Here is a 15,203-nt window from a genome sequence, read left to right on the forward strand (position 1 = left end):
CAAGCATCAACTGCATATATGTATACGGTGCATGTGCATATGTGTAAGAAGGTGTGTGTGTGTGTGCGTGTGTGTGCGCATCTAAATACGTATGCATAAAATGCCAAGTCTGCTAATAGAAAAATCTTCAAACAGTATTTAATAAGGAATGCGAACATGGGTTTTTAGGGTATTATTTTCAACAATATAAAATACACATGGCTGCCAAGCATTTCAGTAGTTGTTAACAGACCAGAGAAGATGAAGGGAATGCAACATACTCATGTTTATACTATATATGATTATTTCAAAATATCGGAGTCATTAAATGTTAAACTTATTATCTAGACATTTGCGATTGAGTAGATGATGAAGTTCTCAACCGGTGAGTAAAAACCAACCAGTAGATCACTCTACCAAGTCTCTTTCTGCAGGTTTCTGATGGCCTTGTTAGCATGGGAGGGACAGGCCAGCGATGCACCCTCCTGGGAGCAGCTCAGAACCAGCCTTCTGAGGCCTGAGTGGCACTCTGCCCACGCTACACCCCAGAATGCTAGAAAGTAACAGCTCCTCACGGGGTCGGGGCTGCCGTGAGGTAAACATAGTCCCCACCAGAGGGACACTCAATTATTAAAAAAGAACTCAAATACGTTCACTAGATTTCAAGATAAGAAAGAGAACAAGGTCACAGAAGCATATTCCATAAACACAGAAACAAAAGAAAAAAGGATTTGGGTAAATTGTTGGCATATCTAGTTAGTAGAATACTATCTAGAATTAATAAAAATATTACTAATACTTTATACATAAATATTTATATACATATTTATATACATAAAATATTTTATACATAAAAATAAATTTATAAAATATTACTAAATTTTATTCACCAGAAAGAATAAAGCTCTATTCATATCTAATAAGGCAAAATTATAAACTCATGTGAACAGTTTTAGTTGTCATAAAATTGGAAACAAATAACTGCATAATGTAATAAACCTTTTTCTAGGTAATACATAAATCCATTCCAAATTGTAGAGCCTGGTAAAGCACAAATATTATTAATTTTGACCCATGGGCCAAATATCACACACCATCTGTTTTTGTAAATAAAGTTTTATTGGCACGTGGCCATGCTCATTAGTTTGCTGTCTATGCCTATTTTCATCCTATGACATCCGAGTTGAGAAGTTGTGACACAGGGCTGAAAGAAGTTTAGCCGCAAGGCTAAAATATCTCCTCTGTTCCTTTATGGAAAAAGTCTGCAGACCCCTGCCCTATATAATCACAGACCTTAAAATAAACACGTGGGCTACCGTGCTAAATCATGATAGTCTGAAGGGAAGAGAGAACTTTGCTTTGTCCTGTAAGTCCTTCCTCACAAACTAACAACAACAACAAAAGACAGCATTGCAAAAACTGCTCCAGTGTTGTGAGAGTATTTTAAAGTTTGGAGAAATGGAACAATTGTTCTTCCTACTTGTTTTCTTGGTTCCTCCTACCTGTTTCTCCTCCTCTTCATCTGAGGTGCTACTGATATCCTGGGCGTTTCCTCTGCGGCTGTGGAGTTGGTAACCTTTCAGCTTTTCTTGAACGGACCAGTTGTCCTTTTGATCTGTCGTGTCTTCCTCATCACTTTCTGGGTTATTTTTCCACTCCTTCATCATTTCTAACACATTGGTTGGTCTTGCTGAAGAAAGCGTATTGCCCTAACATTAACAGTGAATTTTTGGCATTAGAAACAGTTTAGAAAACTGAAAAAATTTTTACATCTTCTAGTAATACATTATACAAACTATAATGCTGAATAAATAGTGAAACTTCTGCTGCTCTTTGGAGCATTCCCTTTGCTGACACAGCTCATGCCTCTTGATTGAGATCACATGCAACAAGTTAGGGTTGGGGGAAATACTCAGGTTTGAAGGAACAATGCAACATGCTCGTGCAACGCACACTAGACATGGAAATTCCCTGGAATCCAAAGACCCTCTAATAGAGCAATTCTTAGAAAACCAACAGGGAAGCAGAAAGAATGAAAAATGTTGCCCCCCGTCTAGTGGGCCCAACACTAAGGGCAAACTTAAAGAATATAAAAATCTCCAGGTAGGAAAGCTAAACTCATTAAGTACTTAATGTGTCCAAGAACATAGGTGTTTGATTTGAAAGCTTTTAGTGGACTGGAAGATTTAAATATAAAGTGGTCATGATTATAACTAATTCAGCACACTGCTTTAATCTTCAATGTGACCACACCATACCAAAATTGACTGTTTTATATTAATAGTATTTTTCTCAAATACAATATTCCACTTAATGCCAAGAAATACATGAACACAGTCTCATATGGCTCCCGCTAGAGTTGGTAGGCTTTAAATATTTCTGCTCCTCACTCAGACTACTATAGTAGAGAAGTTTAGACACGTTTGGATCGCATTTAGATTAAAATGGGAAGTTCAGGTGTGGGCTTTGGGCACAGCTATGAAGTGTTATGTTAATCTGGTATGTGGGTGGATTGAAGCATTAAGCATCAGTGACCCAGAACACTATGAAACAGACCACTTTAAGGGCAGACATGTGAGTACACCATCGAGGGTCTGTAGACTTTAATATATTTGTGGTTAAAGACATAGACACGCACTAAGCATAGAATGGTAATTACTGAGGATCATTACGCAATTAATTCCTCGTGGTTCTTCTATTTCATCTTGTTAAAAGAAATTCTATATTACCACTTTCATAGCATCCGGCTTTTGGTTACATTCAACCCATAGCATCCTCGACCCGTTCGCTCCCAGAACACCCTCATCATGCCTTCTGCTAACCCATAGCCTACGTTTCCTCCAAGGCTCAATTTGAGAGTCAACTCTGTCAAGCATCCCGGAACTTTAAAAAATGTTGTCAACTTAAACTCAGAGGAAGTATGGATGGAGTCTCAGACCATTAAAGAGTTGGAATTGTCTAGAATGGTAGAGTCTGATCTTCCTTCTGAGAGTTCTAACCTCCAGGGCTCTGCCAATAGTCCTGCTTGATCCCTAGGATCCATCTGGACTCTATTACAACTTTCTGGTTTCATCCTGACCTTTGACCCTAATTTTCATGTACTCATAATATCTAGGCTCCTGGAATGCAAGTACACAAAACTCTGCCTCCACTTGATTCTTTCACTAGCAGACAGACAATCTGATATTGTCTATGCCTTTATTTCCAGTCCTCCGTTGCCTTTCCCTGATAAACCTTCTATAAGGTAACTCTTTGGATACCGTACTAGTCACTAATGATACTCACCTAACATTCCTTTCTGCTAGGCATGTTGTAGAACTCTGCTTCTCCATGTCTTTTAGGATATGACTACGTGACTTGTTTTGGCCAGTGAAATGTTATTGGAAATAGTATATATAATTTGGGGTGGAAACCATAAGAGACAACATGCAATTTATCATGTTCCCTATTCCTACCTTAGTAACTATAGGAACATAGAGATGGAGCCTCCCTCAGCCTGGGTCCCTGAGTGAAGACAAAGTAAAATAAAGCCTCCTCCCCTCATCCTAGCTAATCTGCAAAGGGAGGCATCAAGACCACTGAGATTTGGGGGTCATTTGTTACCATAGCATAATTTAGCCCATTTAGCCCATCCTGGCATAAATAGCAAATTAAGCATTCTATTTGGTAAGTCACTTCCAAAAAGCCCATAAAAAGAATGAACCCACTGTACAACCCATGTACCCAACAAAATTATAACTACTACAGAAATGCTATCCCATTAGTACCCTGTGATAGCCCATTTATTTAGGTTGTCCTTGCTTTACACAGTCCTGATATGCATGAATTTCAACCATCATGACTTAGCTAAATAATCTCAGTCCCCCAACAACACAGTCCGGATTTCAGTCACTGCAGTATACTAACAATAATTACATCAAGTTCAAACTTCACTGCCAGCTCTTCAAGCCACAGTCACCATATAAATTACAGATGTGCAATGTGATCAGTGACGAATCATGTCACTTCTTTCACAGTCAGTTGGTGACGGGCCACCTGGCATCTGCTACTCACTTCACACACAGGCAGCAAAGTATGCAGTTGTGTTGCCTCCTCGCCTCCCCAGAATCTGTCAGCTAAGATGAAAGTGCAGCAAATAAATGAAAGTGGTCGTGCTGGAAGTGAAATCTGAATCAAAGGTCAAGGGAGTACCAGAAGAAGTAGCTGACCTTGGAAACTCTGCTGCTGCCACTGTTTGAGATCCTAGATATGCAACCAAAGGAAGTTGTTGCAGGCAAACTCATGAACATAAATGAGAGGAAGAGTGGTGTGCAGAAAGGAGAGAGGCACCCTGGAGAAAGTGATGCCCTCAAAGAAGGTGATATTTTAAAAATTTTCAGAGATAATTCATGACATTGAAAGCACAAAGGATAAAATGTCGGAAGGTATCCAAACTTGGAGAATAGTATTAGAACTCACTAAAATTTTAAAAAAAGATGCTCCCCTCTGTATTGTAAGTTATAGAACAAGGGGAAGAAGGTAAGCACTGTTTAAACTAATTTTGTTAAGTTTTTATTAAAAAAAAAGACACTTTAGTTCTTAACATTTCTAATGTTTAAAATTACAATGCACTAAGAAAAATTAGTTTTTCTTTTCTTTCATTTTCTAAGTATTATAACCAACAGTTAGTTTTTACTATTTAACAAAAAATTTTAAAGGGCATGGAACAATTGTAATTTCCCCCAGTGATTATTAAGATCCTGTTGCTGTTTCAAACTGCTGTTCAAACTGTTACTTTTATGGTCCTGTGCTACTATACAAAGGCAAGGATTCCCCATATTATCTTGAATCTGCATCTCTAGCAATCTTTCAAACGCTCGTAATACACATAAGAGTTTGATCCTCTATATGCCCATAGTAGAGTGCCTTTGTACTCAAAGAAATGACCCTATTTCTCACTCCAAAGAGACTGTAAAGAAGAGAAAGCATTCAGAATAGGACATTATCCCCCCAGAAACACCCAACTACTTGGAAATCTTTAACTCTTTTCGTCCTACATTCATGTGTGATATCAAACAGCACAAATGGTGACCTCAATTTCAGACTTTCCGTGGCATCTAAAGTCTAGTCAATAATTACTAGACTACCCACTTCTTGCTTGCTAGCAGCTGGAGGAGGAATTGTATCAAACACTTGGACTGACCAATGAATAAGTGGGCCAGGGCTATGTGTCATGATCCTTCTAGGTTCAACAGAAACTCCAAATGAACCAACAAAAATGGGCAGAATTATTAGGGCAGACACTGTGAAGTGTATGTCATTTCACTATCAGGACATTAACCTCTGAATTCCCTTTATTGGCTGTAATAAGGGGTCAGATACTGAACTCATCAACTGTGAAGTAGTAAATGGCAAGATGGCAACAGTAACAGGTCAATAATCTGAGGCTTTCAGAAGTAGAACACCAACCTTCTGGTTACTAGATTTCTACTTGGTTAACTAACAGAGATTTGAGACTGTGTTATTTTGAAAAATGGAAAAATGAACACTCATGGAGAAGCACTGGCAAAAAACTAAGATTTGGCATAATACCTTAGTATTAGGTGGAGACCAAAACTGGAGACCTAAACATATGTCCCTATCTAACATACTTTGCCTGTCAAGGACGGTGACTATCACAATTTTATAAACAATAAGTATTTAATGAGTATGAATGAATTATATTTATGAGCTGATGTGAGTAGTATGAAACATAAAGTTGGCAGAGCAAGGGACGCCTGGGTGGATCAGCTGGTTAACTGTCTGTCAGGTCATGATCCCGGAGTCCTGGAAATGAGTCCCGTCTGGGCTCCCTGCTCAGTGGAGAGCCTGCTTCTCCCTCCCCCTCTGCCTTTCCCCACTGCTTGTGCTCTCTCTCTCTTTTGTCAAATAAATAAATAAAATTGTTTTTTTAAAAAATGACAAAACTAAAAGGAAACATCCTAGGTCTTTAGCTTCTGGTCATCATTTCTACTTTTTGTAAATAGCCAGAACTCTATTTTATAATGTTCCTAAGAATAAGCTTGTGGGGTTTTTTGTTTGTTTTTTTGTTTTTTGGTTTTGTCTTACTTGAATACAGTTGACACCTGGACATTCTAGATCTTTAGCTTCTGGCCATCATTTCTACTTTTTATAAATAGCCAGAACTCTTTATTTTATAATGTTCCAAAGAACAAGTTCATGGTTTTTTAACTTGGGTATAGTTGATACCTAGGAATAAAATTTTTTCAGTAGGAAAATGGAATATTACTTTGTAAAATAAATAAATAAATAAATAAATGTATGTCAAACTTCACAAAATTAACAAAACCCAAATCAAAACAATGAGATGCCAATCTTCACTTAACAGATGGACATAAATTTAAATTTAATAATACTCTGTGTTGGTGAAGGTGTGGGCAAACAGGTTTTCTCATTTGCTTGCTTTCTGTGGGAAGGTAAATTAACAATAACCTATCAAAATATATAATACACACCCTCTCTGACCAGTAAGTCCACTGTTAGGAATTTGTCTGATAACACAGCATGCAAACATATTTATAAGAACATTGGTTGCACTACTGTAATAGAAACAATCTGAACCGATTTAAATGTTCCATATTCATAGGGGAATACTTAGAAAATAATAGTATATCCATAATTTGGGATCCAATGCTGCTTTTTCAAAAATAAAGAAATCTTTCCAAGATATTTTAGGTAGAAAAGAATAGCTTGCATAACATGAACCCTATTGTGTAAGGTATATACATCAAAATGCGTAGAATTTTTTTTTGAAAGAATGTGTAGAAACTTAACAAAGGCTATCTTTAGTAAGAGGGAATGAGGGAATGGAGGAAGAAAAGTTATTCTTCCTTTTTTGTTTACCATTAAAATCACTTATCATGCATAATCTCAGCTATTACCTTTATATGACTAGTAATTAATGTACCTTACGGTAAGAAAAGAAACAATGTAAGTTGCAGATACCCACATGAACTAAAAGCACCTAGTAAAACAACCAAACTGATCCTAATGGGCCTCGATGAGTGCTAGGCAGCATCATTATCAAGGTAATAATGATCACTGAAGTAAGCCACTGCATGCCACTTCAAAATTTTTCCTAAAAGTCATTTCAGTGATTTTCTTTGGTAAGTGTAGCAACTACACGAATATACAAGGTTAGTGTTGATATTCCTATTCTTCAGGGGGAAGCAGCTTGAGAAGTGTAGTCACTTACCTCGTTCCAGAAGTGTATTTCCAACTGCTTGCCAAGAATTTCTAGCTAGAGGTGTTGTGGAGCCTTCAGTACTATATTGTATATTCAAAAGTTGCTAAGACAGATCTTAAAAGTTCCCATCAAAAGAAAAAAATTATAACCATGTGAGCTGATGGATGTTTTAACTAAACTAATTGTGGTAATCATTTCACAACACATACATATGTCAAACCATTATGTTGTACACCTGAAATTTATACAATGTTATACATCACTTATATCTCAATAAAGCTGGAAAAATAAAAACAAACTCAATATATCCCAAATGAACATTCTTCAAACTGTGTACACCTGATTGTACATGAAGGCTTTTGAAAGGATGCATGGGCAAGGATGGAGTCTGCAGAGAATCCATTTCAAGACCCTCAATTCCCAGTGATCTATTTTTTTTCCAAAGTCATCTCCTTGAGCAAGGATTTGCAGTAATCCTTTCCATGTTCTTTTTCTTAAGTCAGCTTCTTCCAGTTCTTGTTATTTTATATATATTTGTTTGTGTGCCACAGGATGCTCATTTATCTAAAATAATGAACTCCTACAAATCAATAAGTAAAAGACATAAAACCAAATAGAAAAATGGAGGGGCATGGGGAAGACCTGAACAGCCATTTCACAAAAGAAGATATCCAAAGTCCAATAAGCATAAATAAAGATGACCAGTTTCATCTGTCATTCAGGGAATGCAGATTAAAGCCACAATGAGATGCTATTACATATCTACCAGAGTATCTAAATTAAAAATATTGACAATGCAAGCATTGAAGAAGATGGGGAGCAAAACTAGAACTCACACATCACCTGTGAATGGTACAATCACTCTGGAAAATGGAACAATGGAACTTTCTGGTTGGGGATGGAAATGTTCCATATTTTGTTCTGGCTGGTAGTTACACAAATACATAAATATATAAAGATTCATCAGGCTATATACTTAAAATATGTATATTTTAGAGTGAGATTATAATTTAACAAAACTATGATGATTTAAAGATAAATTTCATAGCCTCAGAGATATTACTACATGCAGTTTAATCACTTTCACTGCTATACAATATTCCATTGTTAGACCATACCACAATTTACTCATTTTTAAGTCTTTTTCAATGTCTTCCAATAAAATTTCATAACGTTAGCCAAAGAGGTCTTAGGAATCTTATGTTAGATTTATTTCTGGATATCCAATATTCTTGGATACTGCTTTACAAGTCTTCATTTTTATTACATTTTCTATTGTTGGTTGCTTGTGAATAGAAATGTAATTGAACCTTGTATACCATTTTTTCTTCCCAGCTCTGTTGAAATATAATTGACATGTAATAACATGGTGTAAGTTTAAGGTGTACATGTGTTGATTTGATACACTTCTATACTGATATATGCTGACCCGGGAACAATATGGGTTTGAACTGTGCAGATCCACTTATATGCAGATTTTTTTCAGTAAATACAGTAGGTTACTATAAATGTATTTTCTCTTATGGTTTTCTCAATAACATTTTCTTTTCTCTCACTTACTTTATTACAAAAATATAGCACATAGTACATATAACATAAAAATATTTGTTAATTAACTGCTCATGTCATCAGCAAGGCTTTAGTCAACAGTCTGGTATTAGTAGTTAAATTTCTGGAGAGTCAACTGCACAGGGGGTCAGCACCCCAACCTCCATGCTGTTCAAGGGTTAACTATATATCAATAACAAATCCAGCTATCTTACTCAGCTTTCCTATTATTTCAAATAATGTGTCTAATAATTTGTATATTATGATAAATAATATGTTTTATTTCTACTTTCCAATTCTCATGTCTTTAATATCTTTTCCTTGTCTCAAGTTAACTAAAAACCACAATCTTGGAAAAAAATATTGAAAGCTGACTTCCTTTGACTACTGCTTTACTTTAAAGGAAGTTCTCATATTTCCTATTTAGAATATTTGCTATAATATTTTATATCAGGTTTGAGAAGTTTCCCTTTTAAATTGTGAACGTTTGTTGAGTCTTATTGTTTCCTTTGAAATGATCACGTGCTTTTTCTCTTTTAATATGTTAATGTGAAAATTTATATTTATAGACATTTTTCTGAAGTTAAACTATCATTGTGTACTGAACAAAAATCCAACTTGGTCATGATGTACTACCTTTTTATATACAGAGTTAGATCCAATTTGCTAATATTTTGTTTAAGGTTTTATATCAAAATTAATAAGTAAAATGGATCATTTTCCTTTTTCACAGGTTTTGCTTCCATTGGTCTAGTTTTGTTATACTATAGTATACAGAGTTATGTTAGACTTTTTGAATAAGTAAAGTTCCCTCTTGTTGGGGGTGGGAGGTGAGTTACAAATTTGAGATGAAAGTCTTATAGGACTTATCTGTAAAATCATTGAATTTTGAGCCTGGTGTTTTCCTTAGGGAAGATTTTATTATTAATTAACATATATATACATATATATGTGCATGTGTGTGTGTATGTGTGTGTGTGTATATGTGTGTATATAGGTGTGGGTGTGTGTATATACACACACACATAGTTTTGAATTTTAATTCCAGTGGAGTTAACATACAGTGTTATGCTATATTAGTTTCAGGTGTACAATACAGTGATTCAACATTTCCATACATTACCCGGAGTTCATCATGGTAAGTGTACTCTTAATCTTCATCATCTTTCTTATGGAAGATTTTAAACTACTACTTTATTTCTTTAATAATTATAGGACCATTCAAGTTTTCTGTTTATTCTTGAGACAGTTTTATGAAGCTGTAAAACTTTTCTGGAACAAGAAATTTTGTCCATTTGGCCAAGGTTTCAGATTTATTGATATACAGTTGTTGGTAGGATTCCCTTGGCTTTTAAATTTATCTTTTAAATCATAATCCTTTTTCTGTGCTTTACCTGTGATTGAATTCTCTTTTTCATATATAATCTCTTCCTGTTGTCTTTTCTTTTTCTTTCTTGATTACTTTTTCCAAAGTTTTCTCTATTTCTCGGTCTTTTGGAAGACTCAGATGTTGGTCTTGTTATCTTTTCTCCTCTACCTTTGCTTTCTAGTTTATTTTCACTTAGTTTTTTTCCCCATTACTTTATTTGGGTATATTCTGCCGGACTTTTCCCCTGCAATTTTAAGTTGGATCAGTAGTTTATTAATTTTTAGCCTTCCTTCTTTTCTAATATAAATGTTTTGGGCTATAAAACACACTTTACAGCATCCTACAAGTTTTGACATGTTGTATTTTCATTGTCATTCAGTTCTAAGGATTTCATTTTTTTCCTCGTTAGTGTTTATTCTTTAACCCAGGACTTCTCTAGAAGCATGTGATGTGATTTCCAAACACAAGCAGATATTTACTGTCACTGCTATTGACTTCTGACATGACTGCATATTGTTAGAGAATATTTTCTGTGAGGAATTTACTGAAGCTTGCTTGCTTGCTTCATGGACTTGTGTAAGATCAATTTTGATAAATGCTTCACATGTGCTTAAGAAAACTATATGTTCTCTAATTGTTAGGTACAGAATTGTATATGTATTCAATAGGATATGCTTAGTGACTGTGTTGTTAAAATCTCTGTACCTTTGTTTTTGTTTTCATTAGCTTTACATTATCCGTAATTGAGAAAAGTGCATTAAAGTCTCCCACAATGAAGAATTTGCCCATTTCTCCATGTAATTTTGTCAGCTTCTGAAATACCATGTTTTTCAGGTTATTTTATTCGTTGCATACATGTTTAAAATTATTATATAATCTGGTTCAGTTGAATTTTTATCATAATAAAGTGACCTTCTTTATCTCTAGTGATGATTTGTTGTATTAAGTTGTGTTAAAATATTATCTGATACTTATCCAGTTAGACAGGCTTTACTTCAGTGACATAGGTTACTGTTTGCCTGGTATGTCCTTTTCCATTTCTTCTTTTTTTTTTTTCAATATTTTTCTGTCCTTATGCTTCAGATGTGTTTCTTGTAAAAAGTACCTAGTTACATTCTACTAAAAATTCAACCTGACAATGTCTTTTAACGGGTCTTTCTAACTCATTTATTTGTAATTATTTTTATATTTGGACTTGTTTCTATCATTTATGTTTACTACCTCAATTTGCCCCATTCTTTGTTTTTTAATTCTTTCCCACTTTAAAAATCTGATGTCGCCTGGGTGGCTCAGTGGGTTGGACCGCTGCCTTCGGCTCGGGTCATGATCTCGGAGTCCTGGGATCGAGTCCCGCATCGGGCTCTCTGCTCAGCGGGGAGCCTGCTTCCCTCTCTCTCTCTCTGCCTGCCTCTCTGCCTACTTGTGATTTCTCTCTGTCAAATAAATAAATAAAATCTTAAAAAAAAAATAAATCTGATGTCTAGATGCCGGCGAGGATCTGGAGAAAGAGGAACCCTCCTACACTGTTGGTGGGAATGCAAGCTGGTGCAACCACTCGAAAACAGCATGGAGGTTCCTTAAAAAGTTGAAAATAGAGCTACCTTATGACCCAGCAATTGCACTACTGGGTATTTACCCTAAAGATACAAATGTAGTGATCCAAAGGGGCACGTGCATCGAATGTTTATAGCAGCAATGTCTACAATAGCCAAACTATGGAAAGAACCTAGATGTCCATCAACAGATGAATGGATAAAGAAGATGTGGTATATGTATATGTACACACACACACACACACACACACACACACACACACAATGGAATACTATACAGCCATCAAAAGAAATGAAATCTGGGGTGCCTGGGTGGCTCAGTGGTTTAAAGCCTCTGCCTTCGGCTCAGGTCATGATCACAGGGTCCTGAGATCGAGTCCCGCATCAGGCTCTCTGCTCAGCAGGGAGCCTGCTTCCTCCTCTCTCTCTACCTGCTTCTCTGCCTACTTGTGACCTCTGTCTGTCAGATAAATAAATAAAATCTTTAAAAAAAAAAAGAAATGAAATCTTGCTATTTGTGATGACGTGGATGGAGCTAGAGGGTATTGTGCTTAGTGAAATAAGTCAATTAGAGAAAGACAACTATTATATGATCTTCCTGATATGAGGAAGTGGAGATGCAACGTGAGGGGTTTAGGGGGTAGGAAAAGAATAAATGAAAGAAGATGGGATCGGGAGGGAGACAAACCATAAAGAGACTCTTGCTGTCACAAAACAAACTGTGGATGACCAGTGGGAGGGGGCTAGGGAGAAGGTGATGGGGTTATGGGCATTGGGGAGGGCATGTGATATGGTGAGTGCTGTGAAGTGTATAAACCTGGCAATTCACAGACCTGTACCCCTGAGGCTAATAATACATTTAAAAATTTTTAAAAATCTGATGTCTACATCTTCCATTTAACACCCTCTCAGTGGATCAATGTTCTCTCTCCCTTCTCTATGCATTTTGATTCTTGTTATTGTGGAGATAATTTCTCCTCTTATTCTCTGGTTTTGCGATTTTTTAGTTTTGCTTTTTTGACACCAGCAAAATTTATCAAGGTATTTAAAGACTTTAACTGCACATAGCTGTGGTAGCAGCTTCTAGATTTGGTTTTCTTATTTAATTATTTCAACCAAGTATTTTACGTGTCAATCCTTCTGAGGTCTTGTATATTTGAAAATATTTTTTTAAAGATTTTATTTATTTACTTGACAGAGAAAGATCACAAGTAGGCAGAGAGGCAGGCAGAGAGAGAAAGAGAGGGAAGCAGGCTCCCCACTGAGCAGAGAACCTGATGCAGGACTTGATCCCAGGACCCTGAGATCATGACCTGAGCCGAAGGCAGCTGCTTAATCCACTGAGCCACCCAGGTGCTCCGAAAATATTTTTATAATTCTTTTCATTTGAATGCTAATTTGGATGGATACAGAATTCCAAGTTTAAAGTTCTTGGTCTTTGAAAACAGGAAACCACACGTGTTGGAGAGGATGTGGAGAAAGGGGAACCCTCTTACACTGTTGGTGGGTATGCAAGTTGGTGCAGCCTCTTTGGAGAACAGTGTGGAGATTCCTCAAGAAATTAAAAATAGAGCTTCCCTATGACCCTGCCATTGCACTCCTGGGTATTTACCCCAAAGACACAGATGTCGTGAAAAGAAGGGCCATCTGTACCCCAATGTTTATAGCAGCAATGGCCACGGTCGCCAAACTATGGAAAGAACCAAGATGCCCTTCAACAGATGAATGGATAAGGAAGATGTGGTCCATATACACTATGGAGTATTATGCCTCCATCAGAAAGGATGAATACCCAACTTTTGTAGCAACATGGACGGGACTGGAAGAGATTATGCTGAGTGAAATAAGTCAAGCAGAGAGAGTCAATTATCATATGGTTTCACTTATTTGTGGCGCATAACAAATAGCATGGAGGACAAGGGGCGTTAGAGAGGAGAAGGGAATTTGGGTAAATTGGAAGGGGGGGTGAACCATGAGAGACTATGGACTCTGAAAAACAGTCTGAGGGGTTTGAAGTGGCAGAGGGGTGGGAGGTTGGGGTATCAGGTGGTGGGTATTATAGAGGGCACAGCTTGCATGGAGCACTGGGTGTGGTGAAAAAGTAATGAATAATGTTTTTCTGAAAATAAATAAATTGGGAAAAAAAATTTCTTGGTCTTTGAATATATTTAGAGTATTACCCTATTTATGCTTATAACCAATGTTGCTCCCCAAAAGTAAGATGTCAATGTGATTCTTGTTCTTTTTTATATGTTCTGCTATTTCTTTCTGGGCAATTTTAGAGTTTTTTGCCTTGAATTTCCTTAAATTTCATCATGCCTCTTTTGTCAGTTTTGCTTATCTCTCCTATTTAGTATTCTATCATCTGTTGAAAGCTAAAGTCTTTCTTCTTTAATTCTGATTATTTTATCTCTGTTATTTCTTTAAAGATTTTCTCCTCCCCCTTTTTTACTTTTCTCTCACAAATTGCCATTATAGGAATTTAGGCACTTTTAATTCCACATATCTTAACTTTATTTTCCTACTTTTAAAATATTTTCAATTTGTTTATCTTCCCGTTTCCTTCTATAAAGTGCCATAATCTGACCGCCTAGTTTTTTTTAACTCATTCTTCAGCTGCACCCATTTCACTTCTTTACCCTATATAGTTGCATTCTGTATTTCAACTATTATACCTAAATTGTTCTACTTTGTTTTGTTGTATTATTTCATATTCTTGCCCCATATTATTAACATCTTCCCTTATCTCTTTCAGTATGCTCCGTTTGTTGACTTTTAAATTTTAGACTGTCTCTTCAAAACTCTCCTAATGGTGTCTGAAACTTGCCCTGTGATCTCATCTTCCCCAGGGAGTACTGGCTCCTTTGGAGAACAGGGCTTGGTTCTAAGGTCATATCCAGGCTCTCAGTCCAGAAGCTCAAGGAAGAGTAAGGAGTAAGAAACTTAGGCACCAAACACCTGTCCTCTCGAAGCTACTCCTCAGTCTAGGGTTTCATCCTCATCAACCTTCTCCCTGGAGAAACAACCTTCGGATGAGGCACTTCTAAAAATACAATCTGCCAGTCCTAGCATTTGGAGTTCAACAGATAAGGAGTCAATGCTGAAAACCAGTCAATTCTCATCCATTTTTCTTAGCTTCTCACTCAAAACAGGGCTTCAGTGCTGCTTGGATTTTATCTCTTCAGACCCCTATGAGGGCACAGGCATTGATGTCCCAAGGCAAAGGAAGATAAGCAAAAGGGAATCTTGGGGTTTTTTTGTCTTCCTATTTTAACATCCTGTCCTGGCTCCAGGCTGTTGCCTTATCCGTCATACATCCCAACTCAAAATGAATCCTCCATTTTCCCAAGGACTTCTCATGCCGTTCTCTGAATCCTGGTGTCCTGAAGTTTTTCTCCAAAGTTATTCTAGATTAATCTTCAGAGAATATGTAGTAATCTGTGCTAATTCAACATCTTAGTGGGAACCAGACCTTCTCTAGCAGGCCTTTCCCTGGGTGGTTTTGACAATTAACTCAGAGATTTAAAGA

General features: G+C 36.6%; 1 protein-coding gene across 1 annotated transcript in view; it reads right to left on the reverse strand.

Annotated features, from left to right (window-relative positions):
- The window catches only part of STK33 (serine/threonine kinase 33), a 68,971-nt gene that overhangs the window by 17,360 nt on the left and 36,408 nt on the right, over nt 1-15,203 (reverse strand). The window contains exon 11 of the mRNA XM_044260896.1: nt 1,482-1,688. Coding sequence (XP_044116831.1) covers nt 1,482-1,688 — 207 coding nt within the window. The remainder of the gene's footprint in view (nt 1-1,481; nt 1,689-15,203) is intronic.

Source organism: Neovison vison, chromosome 7 (assembly GCF_020171115.1).
Source record: "Neovison vison isolate M4711 chromosome 7, ASM_NN_V1, whole genome shotgun sequence".
NCBI classification, from domain to species: Eukaryota; Metazoa; Chordata; class Mammalia; order Carnivora; family Mustelidae; genus Neogale; species Neogale vison.